Source organism: Kryptolebias marmoratus, linkage group LG11 (genome assembly GCF_001649575.2).
Source record: "Kryptolebias marmoratus isolate JLee-2015 linkage group LG11, ASM164957v2, whole genome shotgun sequence".
Lineage (NCBI taxonomy): Eukaryota > Metazoa > Chordata > Actinopteri > Cyprinodontiformes > Rivulidae > Kryptolebias > Kryptolebias marmoratus.
Window position 1 is genome coordinate 8,568,987 of NC_051440.1, and position 20,505 is coordinate 8,589,491.

A 20,505-nucleotide genomic window follows, 5' to 3' on the forward strand; every position below is an offset into this window, starting at 1 on the left:
ACTTAGTAAAAAAGGAAAACCAAATGGGAAAAAATGTGTTTTATTTTTGCAGCATGCGTGTTAAAAATGCCAGTTATATGTGGATCAGAAATCTGTTATGCAAAGGACACTGATGCTGATCAACATTTTGTTGTGTAACAATAATTTTACCAAGTTGTTTTATGCACTAGAATGACAGGAGAAGAGTTTCCATTCATTAAAAAAAAAATTTGATGAGGCTATTTAATTACAATCAATTTAAAAATAGTTAGAGGTTAACAGCGTCCCTTGTGACCTACGAGGATAAAAGAAAAATCAGGTAAAGCTACGCTCTTATGTAATGTTCCCAGAACAGAAACATACGTGGCGTCATGTCACAAACTAGTTCATTTCCACCGGCTCTCTGAGGATTTTCTTTCGTTTGAAAAAAAAAAAAAGCATCCTGTTGAATTGCCCTTGATGGATGTCAAAACCCTTCTGAACTCCTCCATCTGGGAAAGCAAAACAAATGCGCCACATGCACTTTGCATGTATTTAGAGAAAATGATTCAGCAGCTTACACGCTCACAGAATGTGACCCTTCCTAATGATTTCACAAAACATGTCGCATCAGCATGCAACCAGCTAAAAATTAGACCGTTTCACTGTTTTCCCTCAGCAGTGAATTTGATAGGTTTTGAGCCAAACTTTGTTGTGGTAGCATCTGAGAATTTAAAATTTTGCCATTAACTCTGTCTGTCTGTTAGCAAAATATCTCATGAACCACTCGACAAGTTATAATGAAACTTTCAGAAAATAATCATCAGATGTACCTCTATAACTGATTAACTTTTAAAGCCAACATCATTCAATATGGCGACCACAGCCAACTAGCCTTAGAAAACACTGAAATGGCTATAATTCAGTCAAATTTTACAGATGTTGAGCTAAAATTTGGTGTGGTAGTAGCTGAGAGTCTTCACTATACATACTCAAAGTGCATCTCATTGAGCAAGATCTCTGCTTTAAACGTTAGTCTTAAATGTTGGAGTCAGCCCTGTTTGTCTGTTAGCAAAATATCTCATGAACCAGTGAACGGATTTTAATGAAACTTTCAGAGAGTAACCACTGAATGTACATCTATAACTCATTAACTGATGGAGTAAATCCAATTTGAGATGGATGCTACAGCTAATAAACCTTGCGAAACACAAAAATGGCTACAACTCAGTCAATTTTACAGATATTGGGCTAGAAATTGATGTGGTACTAACTGAGAGTTGTCCTCAACACATACTCTAAGCATTACATCTCACAACCCTGCATAGCATTAATATCAATGTTTGACAGAAACATCAACAACTTCATTATTTCTCAACATAAGATGATCTTAGTTTAAAACTCTGGCAAAACTCAGGCGATATGCAATCCGTTAAGGAGTGATGGCGCTTTAATTAATCAAAGATACACTCATCTAGTAAAAATTACTGTTCTGCTGCAGGAAATTGGTGAGTTTTAAGTCCAAATACCAGGCAAATTCAAGAAGAGGTACTGCAATATAAAGAAAATCATTTAGCTGAGTGCTGATAAGTCATTTGCAGTCGCTTTAATAATAATCAGAAAGGTAATGTAATTTAAAACCAACGTGCCTGAAAATGACAAAGAGCTTGTAACACAGTCAGGACAGCCCGATAACTTCACAAAACACTTTCCATCTGCCCATCGACTCCATGCTGCCCGCCTCTGCCTAATGTACCATTCAGCAGCATATAAAGGTCAGAGGGCACTTTATTGTTGTTTCTGAAAAGATACTGAACCGTGTGCGGGGGGTGGGGGTGTGTGATATATGTTACCCAAAGGGATCGGAAAAAGTCTCCTGGGAGGGAAAGGAGAGGTGGATGAGCTGATGACAAGAGCTGCATGAGCTGCTGTCTCCCTTTAGATAAAGTTTCTACCTGTAAGAAGCTGCACCCATCACCATGATGCCTCACACGATGAAGTGTCAGACACGAGGTGGGATGATGCTGTGGGACTCTATAGTTACACATTGTCTGACTTTCCGTTCAACTGAGGCCGCCCTAGATCACTAATTAAATAATAGCACGGGGATTAGGAAGAGAAAAAAAAAACAATTAGTAAAGAAATCGGACCTTTCCAGCTGCTTAATCAAGTTAAAAGTCAGTTTTAAATGTTGCACACTGATAACAGGGAAGAACATCGTTGAATCGGACAAGAAAATTGTCTGTCAGGACAAAAAAAAGGAATAATAACATTTACCTTTCACTCCGTGCTGAAGTTATCGACAGCGAATCAAGTTCCTCCTCAAAACAAAGGCACAGTTTCTTCTTCTGTGCTTTTTTATATTAACATGCAATCCAGTGATACATCACGCCAACTAAAAAAAAAGTAACATATTAACGTTTGGGAATTTAGGGAACATCGAAAAATAGAGTGAACGCACAAATGTTTAATCGGCTGCTGCCTGCGGGACCTGTCTCCTTAAAGAGCAGCGCAGCTGTGCCTGAGCCGATGCTGCGTTCACGGACTGGGGGAAATCACAGCGCCCAACGAGAGAGCGCGCTTCACATCTGTAATCAGCGAGGGGCCAAAAAGCGACTTTACATTAAGGCTTGCGTCACTTATTTGACAAGTTGAAATGTCTTGGGTCACATATAAAATAAAAATATGGAACGGGTTTATTATTTCTAATAGTTGCAGTTTTTTGAATTAGAAACAAAAAGTCTAAACAGCTTTTAGGTGTTTTCTAATAGTTCAAGACTGGATGCAGTTTAAGTTCAGGCCTTCGTTATTCCTGGAAAGAAGATTTGTTCAACACTTCTTCGGTTGTGTTCTCAGAGAAGCTGAGCACATGAATGCCTCAACATCTTCTCGTGTGTGCAACTTTGCAATAAAGAGAGAAAGAAAAGTGAAATACATGCAGCTCCCCTTCCAAAAATAAAATAAAATAAATAAATAATATATCAGAAAATTTCATATTAATGTTGTAGCTCCACTAACACCCACATATCGCACGCAATATTTTACAAACTCGTATCTTTGGAGATTCCTCTTTGGAGATTTCATTGTTCTTTGTGTTACAAGATGTGACAAATATTTCTGTTAGGTTCAGTGTCAGGTGGGTACAAACCAGTTCCAATAATAATAAAAAAAAACATAAACACTTATGATATATACTCCAGAGGGTTAATAATATTAATAGCATACTACATGTGTAGCACATTTCTAAAAAATACATTTTAAAGTGCTTTATAAGAAATTAGATAGATAGATACTGGTGAGTGCTAGGTATGTACCAGGTTAGTACCCAGTTAGTACTCTGTATATATTTTAGGTACCAGGTATGTGCTGTACTCAGTGCATACCCAATATGTACCAGGTACATACTCAGTAACTTACAGGGTACATATGTTGTACTTACCTGGTACATAATGGATACTTGCTGCTTATTGTAAATAAGTACCAAGTGTGTACCCTGTTAGTACCTGATAAGTACATGGTAAGTACTTGGTATGTACTCAGTAATTCACAGGGTACATACATGGTACTTATCTGGTACATGATGGATACTTATTCGGTACAATAAGTAAGTAAGTAGCCTACCGTATGTACCCAGTAAATACCCTGTATGTACCAGGTAAGTATGTACCCAAATAAGTGTGTGATGTACTTAGGGGCAAGGCCATTTAAGGATTTAAAGTTTTGATTAAGAATAAGATTTTTAAATAAGTTTTGAATTAAGACAGAAGGGAACAGGGTGGGAGGACAAGCAAGAGGTAAAGTTTTTTTGTGTGTGTGATTTTGTAGTCCTGTTAATGAGTCTGGCTGTAGCATTTTGAACATTTTTGAAACGACTGAAGTAGTTCAGGCTGATACCCGAGTACAGAAACAAGACTCGACGAACTGTTGATTTGAGCATCAAAATGGAGGCTTGAGTCAGATGTAACTCCTAGTTTCCCAGCAGCCTGGGAGGTCAGTATGTGTTTCAACCGAGTCAGAGCAGCCGCGGTGCATGATTTAAGGCTTACCGTCTCAGGATGCTTATTCTACAAAGAGTCACTGAACGCACCGCCTGTTTGATAAGCAGCAGCTGGCAGCGCGAGATCCAGCTGCTGGTCCCACGTGAGAAACGGTCGCGCGCTCGCGGGTAATGCACATGTCAGTTAAAAGCAGCAAAAAAGTAGAACTTTCCCACCCCATAAAAAGTTATTAAATATTTAACTGAATCTGTTCTAAAATGCCCTATATGTCTATGGTACCTACAAACAGAAGCTGATAGAGCTTGTGTCTTTATCCGCAAGAGGCACTCTCTCGGGCTGCGAGTTTGAGCTTTTCGAAATCGCAGCGGACTTTTGTCCCTCGCTGGCTCCAGTAGTCACTGGGAAAACATGGCGTCGCTCACTAGCAAGGTATTTCCGTCCTTAGGTCGAGCGAATATTGGTAATTTAGGACTTAAATTGACATGCAGGGTCACATACGCCACAGACGTGTCCGCACAAGCTTCCTCGAGAAGAAAAGGTGAGTTTGACCGACGATAAAAAGCAGTTTTATGCTTTATTTTACGAGCACGGTGCGCCGAGGACTGTTGCAGTTTCCTCGAGGTGACACCCGGTTTGCAGAGACGGTTGGAAGCTAAACACCACTTAAACGTTTCTTCTTTTTTCAGTTTTTCTTGAGCACGTAATCCACCCACTGAAACTCGCTGACGAATACATTTTTTTTAAAGTTCTAACTATTAGCAACAGGAAAACCGCAGACCCAATGCAACAGTCATGCATATAATGTTGAGCAAAAGAACTAGACAGGTGTGAAAGCAGTGGTATAAAGTAAATGTTTTCTCAAATACAAGTCCCAGTTATTTTTCCTGTGCTGACTTTAGTTTTTAATGACATTGGCTGTATATGTGTGTGTGGGGTCACTGTCTTGTTGCAGAGTAAATATGGGGCCCATCACAAGCCTCCATTGTGGTTCTTCTTCATGGAGAAGTATCTGCTTGTAGTTATCGACAGTAATTCTGGCCAAATTCCCAAATCCCTTTGCAGGTTAATCTTCCAAATCTCTCCAGAGCTTCTTACGTCTCATGTTGTCATACAGCTGAGTCGCTTGGCCTTGTTGGCACACCAGAGGTGTGGATTTTTTGGCTGAAATTCTTCCAGGAAAAACGCTCTTTTGGTCAGACTTCTCCAGACATTTAGATGGAGGTACCCGGGTCTCTCAGGTACCTGTCAGTTCTGAGCTGAGTGCAGTGCTGAGCTCCTGCTGATTATAGGTAGAGAAAAGTTGGCCCGATGTGTTTTTCAGGTGCTGATCTAAGTTTGTATCAGTGCCTGTTTCTCTGTGCTTCATCCCGGTCACTGTTTTAGTTTGCAAACTAAAACGATTGTTGGCCCGTGTTTCGTACAGCAGGTTATTCGTGCACCTTCGATATAATCCTGCAAAAATCCCACCGCTTTGTTCACGTGTACCTACGAGGTTATTTTGTAGATTTGCATAAAAAGCAAACATTTGAAATGTGCGTTTGCGAAAGTATTCGTACTTTCCAACAAGTTCTCACACCTGCCCAATGTTTCCACAGTACTGTGCATTTTTACAGCTGCAGCTGAACACTTGAACACACTTTTAGGTCTTTTTTTTCTGTGCCTGTCTGCGTACACACATTGCTAAGTGAGTTAAAGCAGTGCAAGTGATGAATACAAAAACTGCATTTGAAACTGTTTGTTTGTATACAAGACACCAACGAACTTCGTGAACAAACAGTTCGAATAGCTCTTCTTTAACGCAGCATTTTGTATCAAATAAAAACCGCACGTGAAACGTGAAACCGGAAACCGTCTGTTTCAGGTGAACTGGACAGAGGTGAGAGAGGATCCGTTTTCAAAAGACCCAAAAGAGAGGTGAGCTTTTCATCTTTAATTTTTAATGTTTTGGGCTTTTTTTTCTTCCTGCTAATAATAAGGAAACAAGACTAGCACTCGTGATGTTATATAATTATTGCCCTTGGTGTGTGTTGCATTAGTCAGGGGAGCCCAGGACAAAGAAGATGCCACTGGATCAGGACTGGACTGCAGTTTACCCAGCAGCAGCCGTCTTCAGGCCAAACGCCATCCCTCTTCCTGTGAGGATGGGCTACCCGGTGAATAGAGGAGTTCCTCCAGCGAAGGAGGGCAACTTGGAGCTGATAAAGGTCAGAGTTCATTAGTTGTACTGCAGCAAAGTACGTTAGTGGTCTTAAAACTTAAAGAATAACAAATGAATTATATGCAGTGATAAATCTGCACAAAGTACAATTTAAATAGGAATAGGCTGGCATCTTTTTTCTGTAAGTTTTTTTGAAAGGTGAAGGCAGAGCATTCGTGTTTGTGTGTGGGTTTGTTTGGACTGTTAGCAAAAAATCTCTTGTCCCAAAGAAGAGACTTTACTGAAACTCTCAGAAAGTAACCATTGACTGTACGTCTACAACTCATTAACTTTTGGAATCAACCCCGTTTAAGGTGGCCACCACAGCAAAGCAATTTTAGCAAACTCAAAAATGACTATAACTCAGTCAGTTTTACAGATATTAAGCTAATATTTTGTGTGTTAGTAGCTGAGACTGAGCTCCAATTTGTACTCCAAGCACTATCTGATCACGTGAGATCTGTACTTAAAGCTTTGCCATTAAGTACTGGAATCACGTAGTAGCTGAGAGTCGTTCAGCATATCCTCCCATCGCTAACAGATCATAAGAGATCTTGTGAGGTATCGCATGAGGTTGCCCAAAATGTTCTGTTTGTCCGAAATTTCTCAACACAAGATGATCTTCGTCTTAAAGCTCTGGCATGAAAGATGGCGGGCGATACGATTTCCTTTAAGGAATGCTAGGCCTTTAATTTCAAGAAGAATCTGCACATCTAAATCAAAAATCTAAGATCCTCTAAAGACAAATGCAGACCACACCTGACGAATGGAAATGTTTTTGGATTTCAGTGCTGACTTTCCGACCAGCGGAGTTAACTGCAGTCCTAATGGAGCTCTTTGTGCTCTGCTGCGCGGCTCTCATGGCTGTGTGTCTGTGGACGGATTACTGAGCGGCTCTGTCCAAACACCAGCTGCTCCATCTGGACTCAAGCCACTTGCAGATCCTCTACTTACACCCGTCACAGCTGGATCTCTGCCGGGCGGCCCTAACAATATTGATTTCATTCTCTCGGCCTGCCTTGAGAAGCTTGAACTGCTGTTCAGAGCTTCCTCTTGTTTAGCGCTTGAAACATCCAACTTTGAAAAATCCAAAACTCGCAGATGAGCTTTTGTCCAATTACATGCCATTAATGAGACCTATGCAAAGTTTATTTTGAACCTAAGAGAGGAAATTTACACGTTTGTACATCTTATATAATGTCTTTTACTCAATAGATCAAGGGGATTTTGTTTTCCACTTTGTTAACAATACCCTTTAAAGCCAATGTTTTCTGAATTCTAGCTGTGAACATTTTCAACCAGAGCATCATAAAGAATCAGCTTGATTTCTTCATCGTCTGACTTGAAAAAGAACCTGGATTTCATTAAGTAAACAAATGAAAACCTACCATTGGAAAAACATCATAAAAAATACAGTTTAGTTTGCAAAAGAAATGTAATCTGAATTCAAGTTTTCTGTTTCTTCACGAAACAAACTGGTACAATGTTGAAGCTACTGCATTTGGGTTGAGAATATGTTTATGCAATAATAAAATCTGGAGGTTTTATTGGCAAATTATAGTCTTTAAGAAAGAAATCAATTTTGTAAAAGCTACTTTAAAACTCACTGCCTTGTTCAGTAATAAAAACGAGTGCATGTAATGAGAGCAAAGTATGTACCTTCAACTAAACTGATAATTAGTGATGTTAACAGGAGAAAACGAGCTGGGAAGCATAAAGACTGGACCTTAGAACCGGGGAGTGCACATTTATCCTGTTTCAAAATGTTAGAAAGATAGAAACTAATCTCAATAAACTTCATTACTAGTTCTTTTTCCCTTTAATGGTGATAACTCATTTAATGATGACAAGAATGCATCAGGTTGATGTTGTTTTTGTTTCAGAAAGTGATTAAAGCCTCGTAGTTCTCACACCTTGAAGTCTGACCCTTACATCCAAACCTTGACTTGGTTAAAAAAAATCTTTAAAATGTGCTGGAGGACGTTTAATGCAAATGGATCAGCTCTTTTTGCCATAATGTCAAATGTGTGCCCTCATCCACAAACACACACACACACACACACACACACACACACACACTTTCCAGCTGTTAAATCACTGTACAATAAAATATGTGCATCTGATACAAAGAAATATGTGACAGGGCAAAGGGGCAGATTAAAAAAAAAGGGAGGACGTGGAGCGAGCCATATGCAAGAGCAGAGAGTGAATTAATGAGTGCACCATTGCTTTAATGAATCTGGTGAATTATTCCACTTTTTTTTATTTTGCAAATGTATAAATCGGGTCATTTTCAGAGTTTTAATGAATATGTAATTTACTGTCTCCTGCTGTTCCCAGGCTTTAATATGGGTTCAGAGGTTGAATGTTTAGATTATTTAAATTTTAATATCATTATGGTGCTCGAGTCCTCCCAAAATCAGCTGGAAATGCATCTGGGAGCTTTGTGTAATTGTAACTATTAAAGCATTTTGAGTAAATAAAGAAATTATTTTACTAATAACACCTTTAAAAAAAAAAAGAATTTAAATACACACATTTACATGTGAAGAGGAACGCCGTCTGTGTGAGCAGACAAGAATCTTTTTGTGTAACTTATGGCTGAAATTTTTAAGACATGCTTTCAGGAAGGGGAGTTTTTATTATTGTTTTTTATCTTTAAAACAATCAAAAATATACTCTTCAGGTCAGATTTTTTTAGGTGTATCTTATCTCTTTACAAAGCAAAGATTTTAACAGTGAGATCTAATGAAAAGGCCACTGAATTATTAAAATATTCAGTAAACGAGAAGAAATTGACCTTAGCAAACAAAAGCAAAATGGCTGTATCTCAGTCAGTTTTACAGATATGGAGCTAAAATTTGGCTGATGGCATCGGACACTCATCCACTTTAAATAATTTCGGCGCCAACAGATCACACAACATCTTTGGGTAAAACTTTGGCATGCAAGGCAGCAGGTAATACATGTTAATTTGAAGAATGCTGCTTTCTGAGTGGCTATTCTTTATTTTAGCTGGTCTAGTGCTGACTTCAAACGTTTAATCTTTTTCTCCAAGGCGGTAGGAGATATGCCTTCCTTCAACAAATGCTTGTTTCAGTTTTTTGTTTTACTGATGCTGATTTACATGGAATTTAAAAATGGCAATACTGATGTATTATCTGAACTTTTTTTTTTATCTTTGGTTACTTCTCTTATATCAGCAAATCAGAGCATTTACATGATGTCTCATTCATTTTGTTTCAGATTCCTAACTTTCTGCATTTGACACCAACTGCTATCAAGAAACACTGTGAAGCCCTGAAACGTAAGCAGTTCAGGACTTTCTGGTGTTTACCAGAATATTTATGTTATTGATTTCCAGAAAAAAGACAAAAAAAACTGTTTTAGTTTATAGGAAACTGTCTTTCTGCTTTCAGCTTTTTGTACAGAGTGGCCGTCAGCCTTGGACACCGATGATAAATGTGACAAACTTTTTCCCGTTAAAGTGGAAAGTACAGACTACGTTTCTGCTGGGCCTTCTGTCAGAAACCCTGCAGCTCGTGTTGTTCGTCTCAGAGTGAGTGCCCTTGTTTTGTTGTTTTTTTTCTGTTGACCAGCTGACATCATCTCAGTGTTGCTTACCTACAAAAACTTTCCTTCTCAAACTTTTAAGGCTCTGTAGGTGATAAAAAATGTTTAATTTTTAACATGGTTTTACATTTTGTATCATTTTGTTACTATTTTCTAAGTGTTAGATTGCTGTTTTTTTCTTTCCATCATCTTTCAAACAATAAAAGTAAAACACATTTAGGCTTTGCCATATTTTCTGAGACATTTTAATATTCCTCTTAATCCTCCCTCTACCACTAATCCATCAATATGCAGTTTTTCTGTCAGACTGGAGCCATACATGTAAACACATGAAAAGCACATGCCTGCAGAGATCCATAAAAGTAAAGATGTTTTTTATTAAATTGAGAGCTTAGATAGAAAATATAATTTAAAAAGTTCACCACATGTCCACCAGCCCTTCCACGAGCCTCATACACAAACAGCTCAGGTGTAAATTGATGATACAGATGCATATATTAAAGGAAAACACTATCTCTGTAGTGGCTGAAAAAATGATTTCTCCTCTGCCGGAATCTCATTATTAAAGAAAAATGACAGAAACTGCTCGTATTTCTTTTCTTGTCTGGTTGGAAATCTTACCTTACAGCACAGACGTAAACTGTCATTGAAGAGCTTTTCCTCCTTTTCTGAATGAAGTGTCATTTTTGCCTTTAATCACCAGCCATCTGCTCCTCCGACACACTGCCTTAGATTAGATCAGCAAGGTAGGACTCAGACAATAATCCAGGTGGATTAGAATGAAACCTAGATTGAAGAGAAAATCTCACACGATGAAACTGCAAATCCAGAGCGAGTTGACAAAGTCGGTGCTTTTTTTTTTTAGGTAACAAGAAACTGAATGAATCCTCAAGGGATGGACATTCAGTGCGTACTCTAAGAGGGCATTCTTTAATTTTTAATCCGTCTCTGTGTACGTTTGTGTACCCGGACCTTTTTGACCTTGATGTAGGATCAACACAACCTATTTTACAAACGTACAGTATATGTCAGTGTTAGTGACACCGAACTGATGAAGCAAAGTCTTCCGTTTTCCATCCATCGTCTCTGTAAATAGAATATAAAGGACTCCAATCTGCAGCATAAGTGTTGTGATTTCACTGTGCCAAGAATCGTGCTGTAGATTTAGGAATATAACGCCTCAGGTTCCTAAACGTTTCTGTGGTCGTCTCGTCTCATTGCCTTCCCAGGTAAAGCTGTCCAGTTTGAACATGGACGATCACGCACGGAAGAAACTGCTGAAACTCGTTGGGGAGCGATACTGCAGTGACTCGGATATCCTGACCATCACAGCTGACAGGTAAACACTGCCTCTTACAAACGGGGTACAAACATGAGGCAAATGTCTCGAAACCATCAAACTTTATTTTTTATTTTTTATTCTGCCAGCTGCCCTCTGAGAGTGCAGAACTACGACTACGCCATGTACCTGCTGACTGTCCTTTACCAGGAGTCTTGGGTGAGTTGGTTGTTTCTTTACTCTTCTGCGTGTGTTGAACTGTTCTGTGTCGGCTCTACCTCAGCTCAGCCTCTACCTGGACTTCCTTTTTTAACTCCGTGCTGGTTGTTGGATTCTTTGTGACCCTTGGCCCACTGAAGTCTTTGACCTTTTGTCTTCTTTCAGCTAGCATCCACTCACCTAAATGCCAGCTGCTCGCCTGCATTACCTGTAGCCAGCACGCTCTGCTCTGCTGTCACCTTCAGTGTGTTTTCACTTTGGCTGCAGATCAAATAAAGCCTTATCTCACACTCTGCACCTTGCATTGCAAAAGAAAACCCAAAACAAATCCGGGCCTCCTGGGTTCTTACTTGATGTAATGTGATGTCATTTGCTCGTGAGGTGCTGAACCCATAGGTGGTGCTGTCGTGTTCAGGCTAAATTCTTCTATCATTTTACTTCGTCCACATTGTTTTTTTTCCTTTTTGTATTTTTTCTATTTTTCTAAAATATCCTAATTTCTTCAGAAATCCCTGAGCCAATAACGATGTGACTGACTGGGTCATCTGAAAACCTTTTGGAGCTAAAAGTTTAAACTTTAAGAAATTTCATATTTTCAGTCTGCATTTGTGTTATGATATATGTTACAGTTTCAGAAGTTTGATTTAACGCTGTCAGCCTGAAATCTGAAGCATATTTAGAAGTGTTGATTTACTCTGTGTCTCAAATCATATTGGATAAATATTGCTTAAAGCAAGTTGAACTGATTATGACCAATCTAAATTGAACTAACCAGATATGCTTCTTAAAATCCAAAACACTCAGTATGTTGGGGGTGTTCAGATTTATCAAATGACCACCTAAACATTCGTTGTCTTAATGCAGTTAGTGGTTTATCCACAGTAGTTTGTTTCAACAAGGATTGGCTCAAAATTACCCCCAAAATTATGAACAGATTAAATAAATGTACATAATTAACGGCCTAACCTTCCTTAAAGGAATGCACATCGCCACCTTTCATGTCAGAGTTTTGAACTAAGAACATTATATGTTGAGAAATGATGGAGTTTTAGTTGTTTTGGTCAAACATTAATAGTTAACATGCAATATCCCAAGATGTCACGCTCAGAGTATGTGTTATGAGTGACTCTCAGCTACTACCACTAAAAATTTCAGCTCAGTATTTGTAAAATTGATTGAGTTGTAGCCATTTTTGTGCTGGCAAATGTCAATTAATTGTGGTGGCCATCTTCAATGAGTTGACTCTAAAAGTCAACTGTTTATTAAAGCTTGTCTTCTGGTTCTTGAGATATTTTGGTAAAAGACAAACAAACAGACTCTACTTTCGCCTTTCTAGCTGTGAGAAATAACTAGAATTATGTTAATTCTCCCTGATAACCAGGCCTGGTTAGTATATCACATTTATCATTATTGCAATATCAGAATCTAAAAGTACTTCTTGGACTGCAGTAAATCATAGGCTACTTTATTCTGTCTGCCATAAACTACTGCCAGATATTAGTAGCCAAGATACTTCAGCACACAGAGAGTTGAAAGCGTTGTTGCAACAAAACAGAGAGTGGAGAGAGGAAAGTGTGTGTTTATTACAACTGATTTTGTCATTGCAGTATTCAAAAATATTGTAATCATGCGTTCTTGTAGTGTTTTGCAGCATTTCAGCATTCAGTTTTCATACAAAAATCAGTTTGTGTGTGTGGTGTCTTTTTGTTTTGTTTTTTGTTTTTTTAGCTCTGAGGGCAAGAAAAGGCTAAGAGTGCAAAGTAGCTGCTTTAGGCCTGATCATTGCTATATTAATGTCACACACTAAGCCCTGTTATTACCATCAGATGACCAAAATACTGAATGATATTTATGAAGATCTTGATGTTGAAGATGATGTTAAACGTTTTTATTTGTTCATTAGCATCCTTGCTGAGATTTGCGTAACATGTACGTATTTCGACATGACGGTATCTTTTAACAGGTTCATTCTTTCCTGTCCATCGTGCTCAGTGACCTGAGAGACTAAACCCATTAGAGAGGCATCATAGTTGAATGGACAGAAGGATGGCAAACAGCAGCATTGTCCAGTTGACATTTCCCCACAGATGAGTGGAAAACACACTCCCCTATCAGGTGTTGACCCTGATGCTCATTGACATTAAGCTAAGCACGCCACATCGCAGAAGCTCGCCATCAGGTCATTAGCCCCCGCCGCTGTTCGCGCAGATCTTCAGCCGGCCACATAAAAGAAAACTGACCGCCCTTGTTCCGCAACCTCTGCCTCTGGGAGCTCTTCCTGTCACGGGTTGGCCACATTAAAGGAAAGCCTCTCGTTTGTGAAGAAAGGTGTTTGAGTCAGGAAGCAGAACATTGTCCGCTGGCCTTTTGGACACACAATGGAAGGCACAGTGCTTGTCCAGAAGAAGCGAGAGTGGAGTAGTGATCGGTTTGTAACAGTAGCTCACAAAGAAGCCCATTGTTTGCAGCCACTGAGGTGATAATATCTCCCCACTTGGAGAGACGGACTTCGCCTGCTTGTAGCCGTGTGTTAATCCAGGCCAGCGTCGGAGCTGACTGTCCAAATCTTTCTGCAACAAAAGGGGATGTTTACACCGTCATGGCCGACACCTGTAGTCAAATGAACAAAACATTTGTTTGGAGAGCACACAGAATCAAATCAGGAACACAGGTGGCCCTTTGTCTACTTCCTGATGGATGGACGAGCTCACACTGTGGCAGTACTGTAAACACTTGTATTTTTGATATTATACAAACAACCATTGTAGGAAAGAAGGCCTTCATCAGCTTAGCGAGGGGTTTACAAGGACCCGGACCCGATTCAGACTGGATTTTTTACAGTGATGAGTTACGTACCACTGTAATTATGATCATTAACCTGAAACACCTGGACCGAAGCTCAACTGGTCACTGCTCTGCTTTAAGCTGCTGCATAATGGATCTGATTGTTTTCCAGGGAATGTGATGACAGGCGGGGAGCACACAGAGCTGCAGAAGGAGAAATATTTGGTAAAGGAGAAGCAAAGACGTGACGATGGTTTTTAAACACCACGGTTTACATCAGCTGCTAAAAATGAACCGTTAATCTGTGTTTTATTGCAACACAAAGCAGCACGGTTACCGCTTTTAATTTTTAAGCGTGACTTTGATTACAGAAGCTCTCTGAGTTATTTCACTGCAATCTTCAGACGCGGATGTCCCTATCTGCATGCACGTTACAAATGTTCTGTTTTTGTTTGTTTTTCTTTCCCCGTTGTTCAGAAAATCGAGGCCTGGGAGGCGGAGAAGACCAGAGCAGACATGGAGGAGTACAGCTGGGAGGACAGCCCGTCCCAAAAGAACCTGCTGGACACGCTGCTGCGCATGAAAGTGGCCGGCGAGGGGGAAGAGAAGGAAGTGAGGGAGCAGCTGCTGGGAAGAAAAGAGGTGCAGGAGTTTAAGGACTCTGTTACGAGGCTGAAGAACGAAGCAGAAAGTGAGAGCAGCATGCAGCAGTACAAGGAGGCGGTTCGAAAAGTGCTCAGCCTGTAATACCAGCAAAACGTGCATTTCATGGAAACGGTGACCAAGAGCAACAAGGACAGTTAAATATTTTCCAAACTTGTGGCCCGATAAATCACACGTGCTCTGTGATTGTTTTTTGTAACATAAACAAAATGATAAATAATGTCTGTTTCAGTGCACATATTACAACCTCAAAGGTCTCAACTAGGTAGCAGTATTTATTTTCCAGAATAAAATGCTGTCATACCAGCTATATATGATGTGTTCTTTAATAGGAAAATGAAAGTACAGGAATGGCCAAAGGTTTTTGCAATGTTATGATTTTGCAAACTTCCTGGCCTCAGTTTTTGTGGTGAAAATGTATTGTTTTTAGATTATTGTGATGATTGATTAGATGTATTTTGATTCATTCAGATCATTATAAGCTTAAATAGCTAAGCCAAAATCAATTTTTTTACTGTGGCACAAAACTATCAGCTAATGTGAATCTAGTATATCATATAGGCATTTGAATCAGTCTAATTAGCAGACAGCCTGATATAAAAGAGAGATGGATGAGCTTGAAATCATTGTCCTCATGTGTTAGCAACAGTTACCTCCATAGAACAGCATGCAGTCATCAATATGATGAAAATTAGCTTTCAAACTTTGGATCTATGGCCAGGAAACTCTGCAGATCTTTAACCGACTGAAAACATGTGGCCATTTCTGAAAAAGCCAAACTGATCAAGCACTAACGAGACAAGAATGGGTCACCATCTGTCAGGATTTAGCCAAGTAATTGATATCCAGAATGTGAATTACAGAAATTATGAAGGTTCAACTCTGAAAATACTCAATACTCCTGTATATTTGATGTATTTGCTAAAAAAAAAAGCCTTTAAAACTTAAAATATCATTTTTATTGTTATTCAGTAAACCACAGAAACATGCAAAAACAGATCTAAACATGTTGGAGCCACAAACACAAGATTTATGTGCTGCTGCCAAAACCTTTGGCCGTGAATGTACAAGCTGTTCTTAGTGATTGTCTTTAAAGGTGGAAAACGTGGGTTAAAGGAATAAAAGCTCCATTCGGACAGTTTTACGTCCAACTTCAGCTCCATCCTGCTCATCGTTATCAGGTCGAGGAGCGGCTCCCGGCGAGGGGATGCTTTCAGCAGCAGACAGTTTAACAGTTCTTCTCTCTTAAAGAGGTTCTGTCTGATTTCTCAAACTGAACCTAACTATCAGAGGAGATAAGCAGGACAGTTCAGTAACAGAAGCTGCAGGATAAAAACGTAGTCTGTCAACATATGAACTACCCTTGAATAGTTTCTGTTCATCAGTCCTATGAGCCCTGGGGACAACGGGTTGATTCGTCATAAATAAACGTGAAGTTCAACAAAACATTGCTCAGCCAGAATGACAACAATGAAGCAGATTCCTGTGGTCTGCTCTTCAGTTACTGCATGATTGGTAGATTTGTTTTAGTCTCATTTAAACATCCAGGTCCCTTTAACGTGAGCTTTTTTGTTTTTTTAAATCTACTTATAATGGAGCATTACAAGACACAATGTGTGTTACTAAAACAAGCAGTTTAAAAAAAATGATCACAATCACTAAAACTGTCCAAATTCCAATGTAGGCAAAGTTAAACGCTTTCTCATCTTTGAAAACAGTGAAAGATGAAAAGCATCCGTTCCATCCTCCCCGCTCCCCCTCAGCAGTTCTCTCTGACCAGCACGTATTTTATCAGGCGCATGGAGCCCTTCTTCCCCCTCCACGACGTACGGTAGCGCCCCATCCTCTTCCTCTGACCCCTCCAGGTCGCCACCAGCACAACCGAGCAGCAGCAGCCCAGCAGGACGGTGACGCAGACGGCCACCAACACCAGGACGGTGTGCGCGGCCACGTGCCACCCAGGTCCCAGCTCCGTTACCGTGCTCCCCTCACTAACCCCCTGACCGTCATCGCTCTCTGCAGTCTGGTTCCTCTCGACGCTGCCCTCGGTGTTGCCCTCGCTGCTTCCTGTGTTGCTCAGACGAGTCGAGGCAGCTAAAGTGCTGTTGGACGTCTCGTGGCGGGCCGTGGTTAGAGGTTGGGTAGAGATGAAGGGTCCTGAAGTTGGAGCAGAAATGTCACGAGGAGTCTCTGAGTTGGAAGGACCAGCTGAGGTTAGGGTGGTGAACAATGAAGGCGTAGTAAAGCCAGGCGAAGGAGCTGGCGAAGCAGTCGTTGGGTCTGCTGTCCGCACACGGTTTCCTGAATGCGGTGAGGTTTTTCCAGAGGGAGAGGAGGAGGAGGAGGCAGCGGTGGATACAGAGACTGTTGTGAGCTGACAGGTGCTCCGTCGTGCGGTGGTGGCGCGCTCGTCTCTCCCTGGAGTCGAAGGCGTCACCGGGGACGCCGAGGTGAGAGGCTGCTTATCAGGCGGAGGTGGATGGATGAGCTGTCGCTTGTCTGGGGGCAGCGGATCGGAGGCGTTCACCCGGCTGTAGTGGTGGGGCAACACACGAACGTTAGACGTGAAGTATTTCCCAAACACCAACAGGTCCGGGTCCACTCCTGGAACAAGAAGACAGTGTGTCTCAGTGCGTGTTGGTGTTCCATGTTTTTACCTCTGTGAAGTAACAACGAGCTGCTATGATTGCAGTCAAAACATTCAGTCGTTAAGCAAACACGCGCAAAAAGCTAAGTAATGTGCAGTCTTGTTTAGGAAGAGTATTAGATGCAGTGTGAAATGTAACATCTAAATACAAAATTAACTTTAAATCATTAAACAGAACATTTATGTCAAAAAATAAAAGTTTTTTTTATGTACTGTATTCAGAAAAAAAAAAAAAAAAAAAAAAAAAAGCTTGACGAGGTAAGAAAATACTAGAAAAGTTGTGTAATGCTTCTGGGTGTGAAGACTGGAAAAGCTGTAACTGTTTAACAAATAATTCCTGTAAATGTGAGAAAACATGCACAGGTAAGAATGACACAACAATCGATCAAGGTCCAAATAAGACTTCATTTGGATCTGAGCCAGGGGCTGGATCCTCGCCACGTCCAATATTTGAGGATCCCATTCTTTAGGAGAACAAAGAAGGGGAGGAAGGGGGCGATCTCACAACTGTAACATGATCGGACAATTACTATAGGTTTTCAACTAGAGGACAGGTTTTACCTCTAATGAAGAAAGAACATAATTAACCAGTTTAGTACCATTCCTTGGCCTAAAATGGCAAAGAGTAAATGTATCATCTGCAGAAGTTAATATTACAAAACTAGTAAACAGGATTTATACAGTAAATTCTACATTTTCTGGTAACTGTTGCAACTCATTGACAGAATGATTTAATGTTTCTTTCTTGAAGAGCTTAAGTTTATTATAATTACTTTTCATGTTGTTGTCTTTCTTTGCAAATATATTTGAGGAAAATTTATTTCGAGAGCCGTATTTCCTGGTCAGTGACTTGTTTTGGCGTGAACTCGCTGGTAGAAAGAGAAACTGAGGCAAAGTAGCAATTTTTAATTTAACAATCCGTTGGAAATCAGACACAAATCATCTTCATGGCAAAAAGAGAGAGAAGAGGTTTTTTATAAACAGTTTAAAATTAAAAATTAGCATAAATGTACACGCTGAAGCAACTAAGTAATGTGCAAATCTGGGATGGGATTGTGAACATTGCACAAAATATAAGATGTATGACACCAGACTACAACCTGGACTCATCACAAATTTGGTAAGAAGAGTTTAGATACTAAACTGGTCTGAAGTCTGGCTCGTTGGAAAAAGAATATAGACAATTAATCCTTCATTTTTATATACTCTTTCTTCACAAGCAGACAGTTGTGTACCGTTTTAAGGTGCTCTTGATCAGTAGTTCCTCAGTCTTTCTTTAGATTTTAGCTGCTTTTTCACTCAGTTTCAGCCTTTGCACCTAACCATTTTTCTAAAGAATGTCTTGTTTGTTACTCCTTTTAACTCTGACACAAGAATCATTCAGGCAAGAATAATTAATTAATAATTAAATTGTAATTTTAGGCACTTTGTTGCCACTCGCCGGTCACAAAAGCACAAGTCGTTCCTAATTCTTTAGTTAAATCTTTTAAAACTAACACAATTTGACATAATGGAGCCATAAGCTGAAGTCTTGACATGATTAACTGAACGTAATGAATCTTTCAGGTCTTTGCTGGATGTTTCCCTGGTTCTTAAAAGACATGACTTTTAGATATTGATCATCCACTGTAGTTTTTAAAGCCCTAACACTTTTATCTGTTTTTCTCTTGCCCACATTCCTCTATTTTATTTTATTTATTTATATCAGACAGTGAACACAGCTTATCAGTGAGATATAACTTCATCAGTTTCCTCATAAATAAATGTTTAAAAGACCTTCAGAGACTGCAAAGAACTATGATTTTTTTTTTTTAAACACATGTAGAACAACGTTTTGACCAGACGGTTGAGTGTCTGAAATTCCACATGTTGCAAGAATGGAAACAAAACATCTTCAAGTTGCTGACACAAAACAGGCGATGTAAAGCAGCAGTCAAAAGCACCTGAAACACGCTATTGTTGTGATGCATTTAAAATGTGCATGTTTTCACACCATGCATGGAGTATATTAAAGTTTATTGGTTGGTAATCAAGTGTGGGGTTTTAACAGACTGATCGAGCTGTATGTGTGTAATCTTAATAAATAAAAAGCTGCTAATTTAGTTTAAGAGGGGCATTTCACAATAAAAGCAGATTATAAGTTATAAGTAGCAAAATATTAAGCACGGTATCATCCAAATTGCACATAATGCTTGTGCAGGAATACTTGTTGGCTCTCAGGTGTGTTGAAGGCTGCAGGACTCATCATATGACCAGGTAAGGTGATATTAAAACAGACCCTGAGGTGACTCACCGTTTGTGATGTTGTAGAGAACAACGTTGCCTCTGTGGGTCAGAATGCAGCTCTCCAGCGTCGGACAGTGCAGGTGGAAGCAGTTTTCTTGGCTGCTGTCGTAATGAAATATGGCCAGATTACATGAAACTGTTGGAGAGACGACAAACAGTCAGAGCAGAGTGTTTGAGTGTAAATAGAAAACACATCCAGTGAAGATGAGAGAGAGAGAGAGAGAAGCGTACAGTTCCTGGTGAGGCAGCAGGTGCGGCTGCATTTCAGCGCGCTCTCCTCCTGGTAGAACTTGACGAGCTGCGCCCCTCTCCTCTGAGACTCCTCCATGTTGATGAAAATCCCCGGGAACCGTCGGATCCAGCAGTTCTTGTAGTAGGTGGTCGGTGAGCACCTGGACTCAGCGTGGCACACCAGACTCAGCACCGTCACCAAAGCCCCTGCGGCGATCATGGCGCGCGGTGGAAGTCACAGCCCGCACGGAGCAGCCGCATAGCTGAGGAGGTGGGGGGGCTGACTCACTCGGAGCTGAAGGGGGGCCCTGACGTGTGTGAAGCCAGTGGTCTCTGCTTTTTACAGGGGTCAGTCCCGTCTCCAGGTGGATCACATTATGCGCACTGACGTGGGGGGTGTAGACCCAGCCGTGCGTAAAAAGCGCCCAGCCTTGTGGACACCGGTGGGGGCCACAAACAAGGGTCCCTCTCAGCAGCTCACAAACCGAATCAACATCACAGCAATGAAGTCTTTTTTATAAGTAGTTCACATGAAAGTTCAGATCTTTTAAAGTGGAATTAAGTCGATATGTTATTATTATACCCACCTGATTGTGGTAAACAGCTGTTTAATCAACCTCAGTTTGGAGAAACTGATTTGAATTTCGACCAGACTTAGCGCCCCCTAAGA

General features: G+C 40.3%; 3 protein-coding genes across 4 annotated transcripts in view; 1 reads left to right on the top strand and 2 right to left on the bottom strand.

Moving 5' to 3' along the window:
- kcnq1.2 (potassium voltage-gated channel, KQT-like subfamily, member 1.2) overlaps nt 1-2,439 on the bottom strand; it is a 216,516-nt gene extending 214,077 nt beyond the window's left edge. For both annotated transcript variants that reach the window (XM_025010106.2, XM_017434243.3), the window contains exon 1: nt 2,236-2,439. The gene's annotated coding sequence lies outside the window, so the exon portion shown is untranslated. The remainder of the gene's footprint in view (nt 1-2,235) is intronic.
- Nucleotides 2,440-4,314: 1,875 nt separating this feature from the next.
- Nucleotides 4,315-14,981, top strand: mrps35 (mitochondrial ribosomal protein S35). Its single transcript, XM_017434242.3, has 8 exons — nt 4,315-4,494; nt 5,818-5,870; nt 5,993-6,160; nt 9,400-9,460; nt 9,573-9,712; nt 10,956-11,065; nt 11,155-11,224; nt 14,486-14,981. The coding sequence occupies exons 1-8, from the start codon at nt 4,365-4,367 to the stop codon at nt 14,753-14,755; spliced, it is 1,002 nt and encodes a 333-aa protein (XP_017289731.1). The 5' UTR covers nt 4,315-4,364; the 3' UTR covers nt 14,756-14,981.
- Nucleotides 14,982-15,422: 441 nt separating this feature from the next.
- Nucleotides 15,423-20,102, bottom strand: LOC108246609 (MANSC domain-containing protein 4). Its single transcript, XM_017434248.3, has 3 exons — nt 19,836-20,102; nt 19,612-19,740; nt 15,423-17,275 (listed from the first exon to the last, which is right to left on the bottom strand). The coding sequence occupies exons 1-3, from the start codon at nt 20,053-20,055 to the stop codon at nt 16,431-16,433; spliced, it is 1,194 nt and encodes a 397-aa protein (XP_017289737.1). The 5' UTR covers nt 20,056-20,102; the 3' UTR covers nt 15,423-16,430.
- Nucleotides 20,103-20,505: the final 403 nt, after the last annotated feature.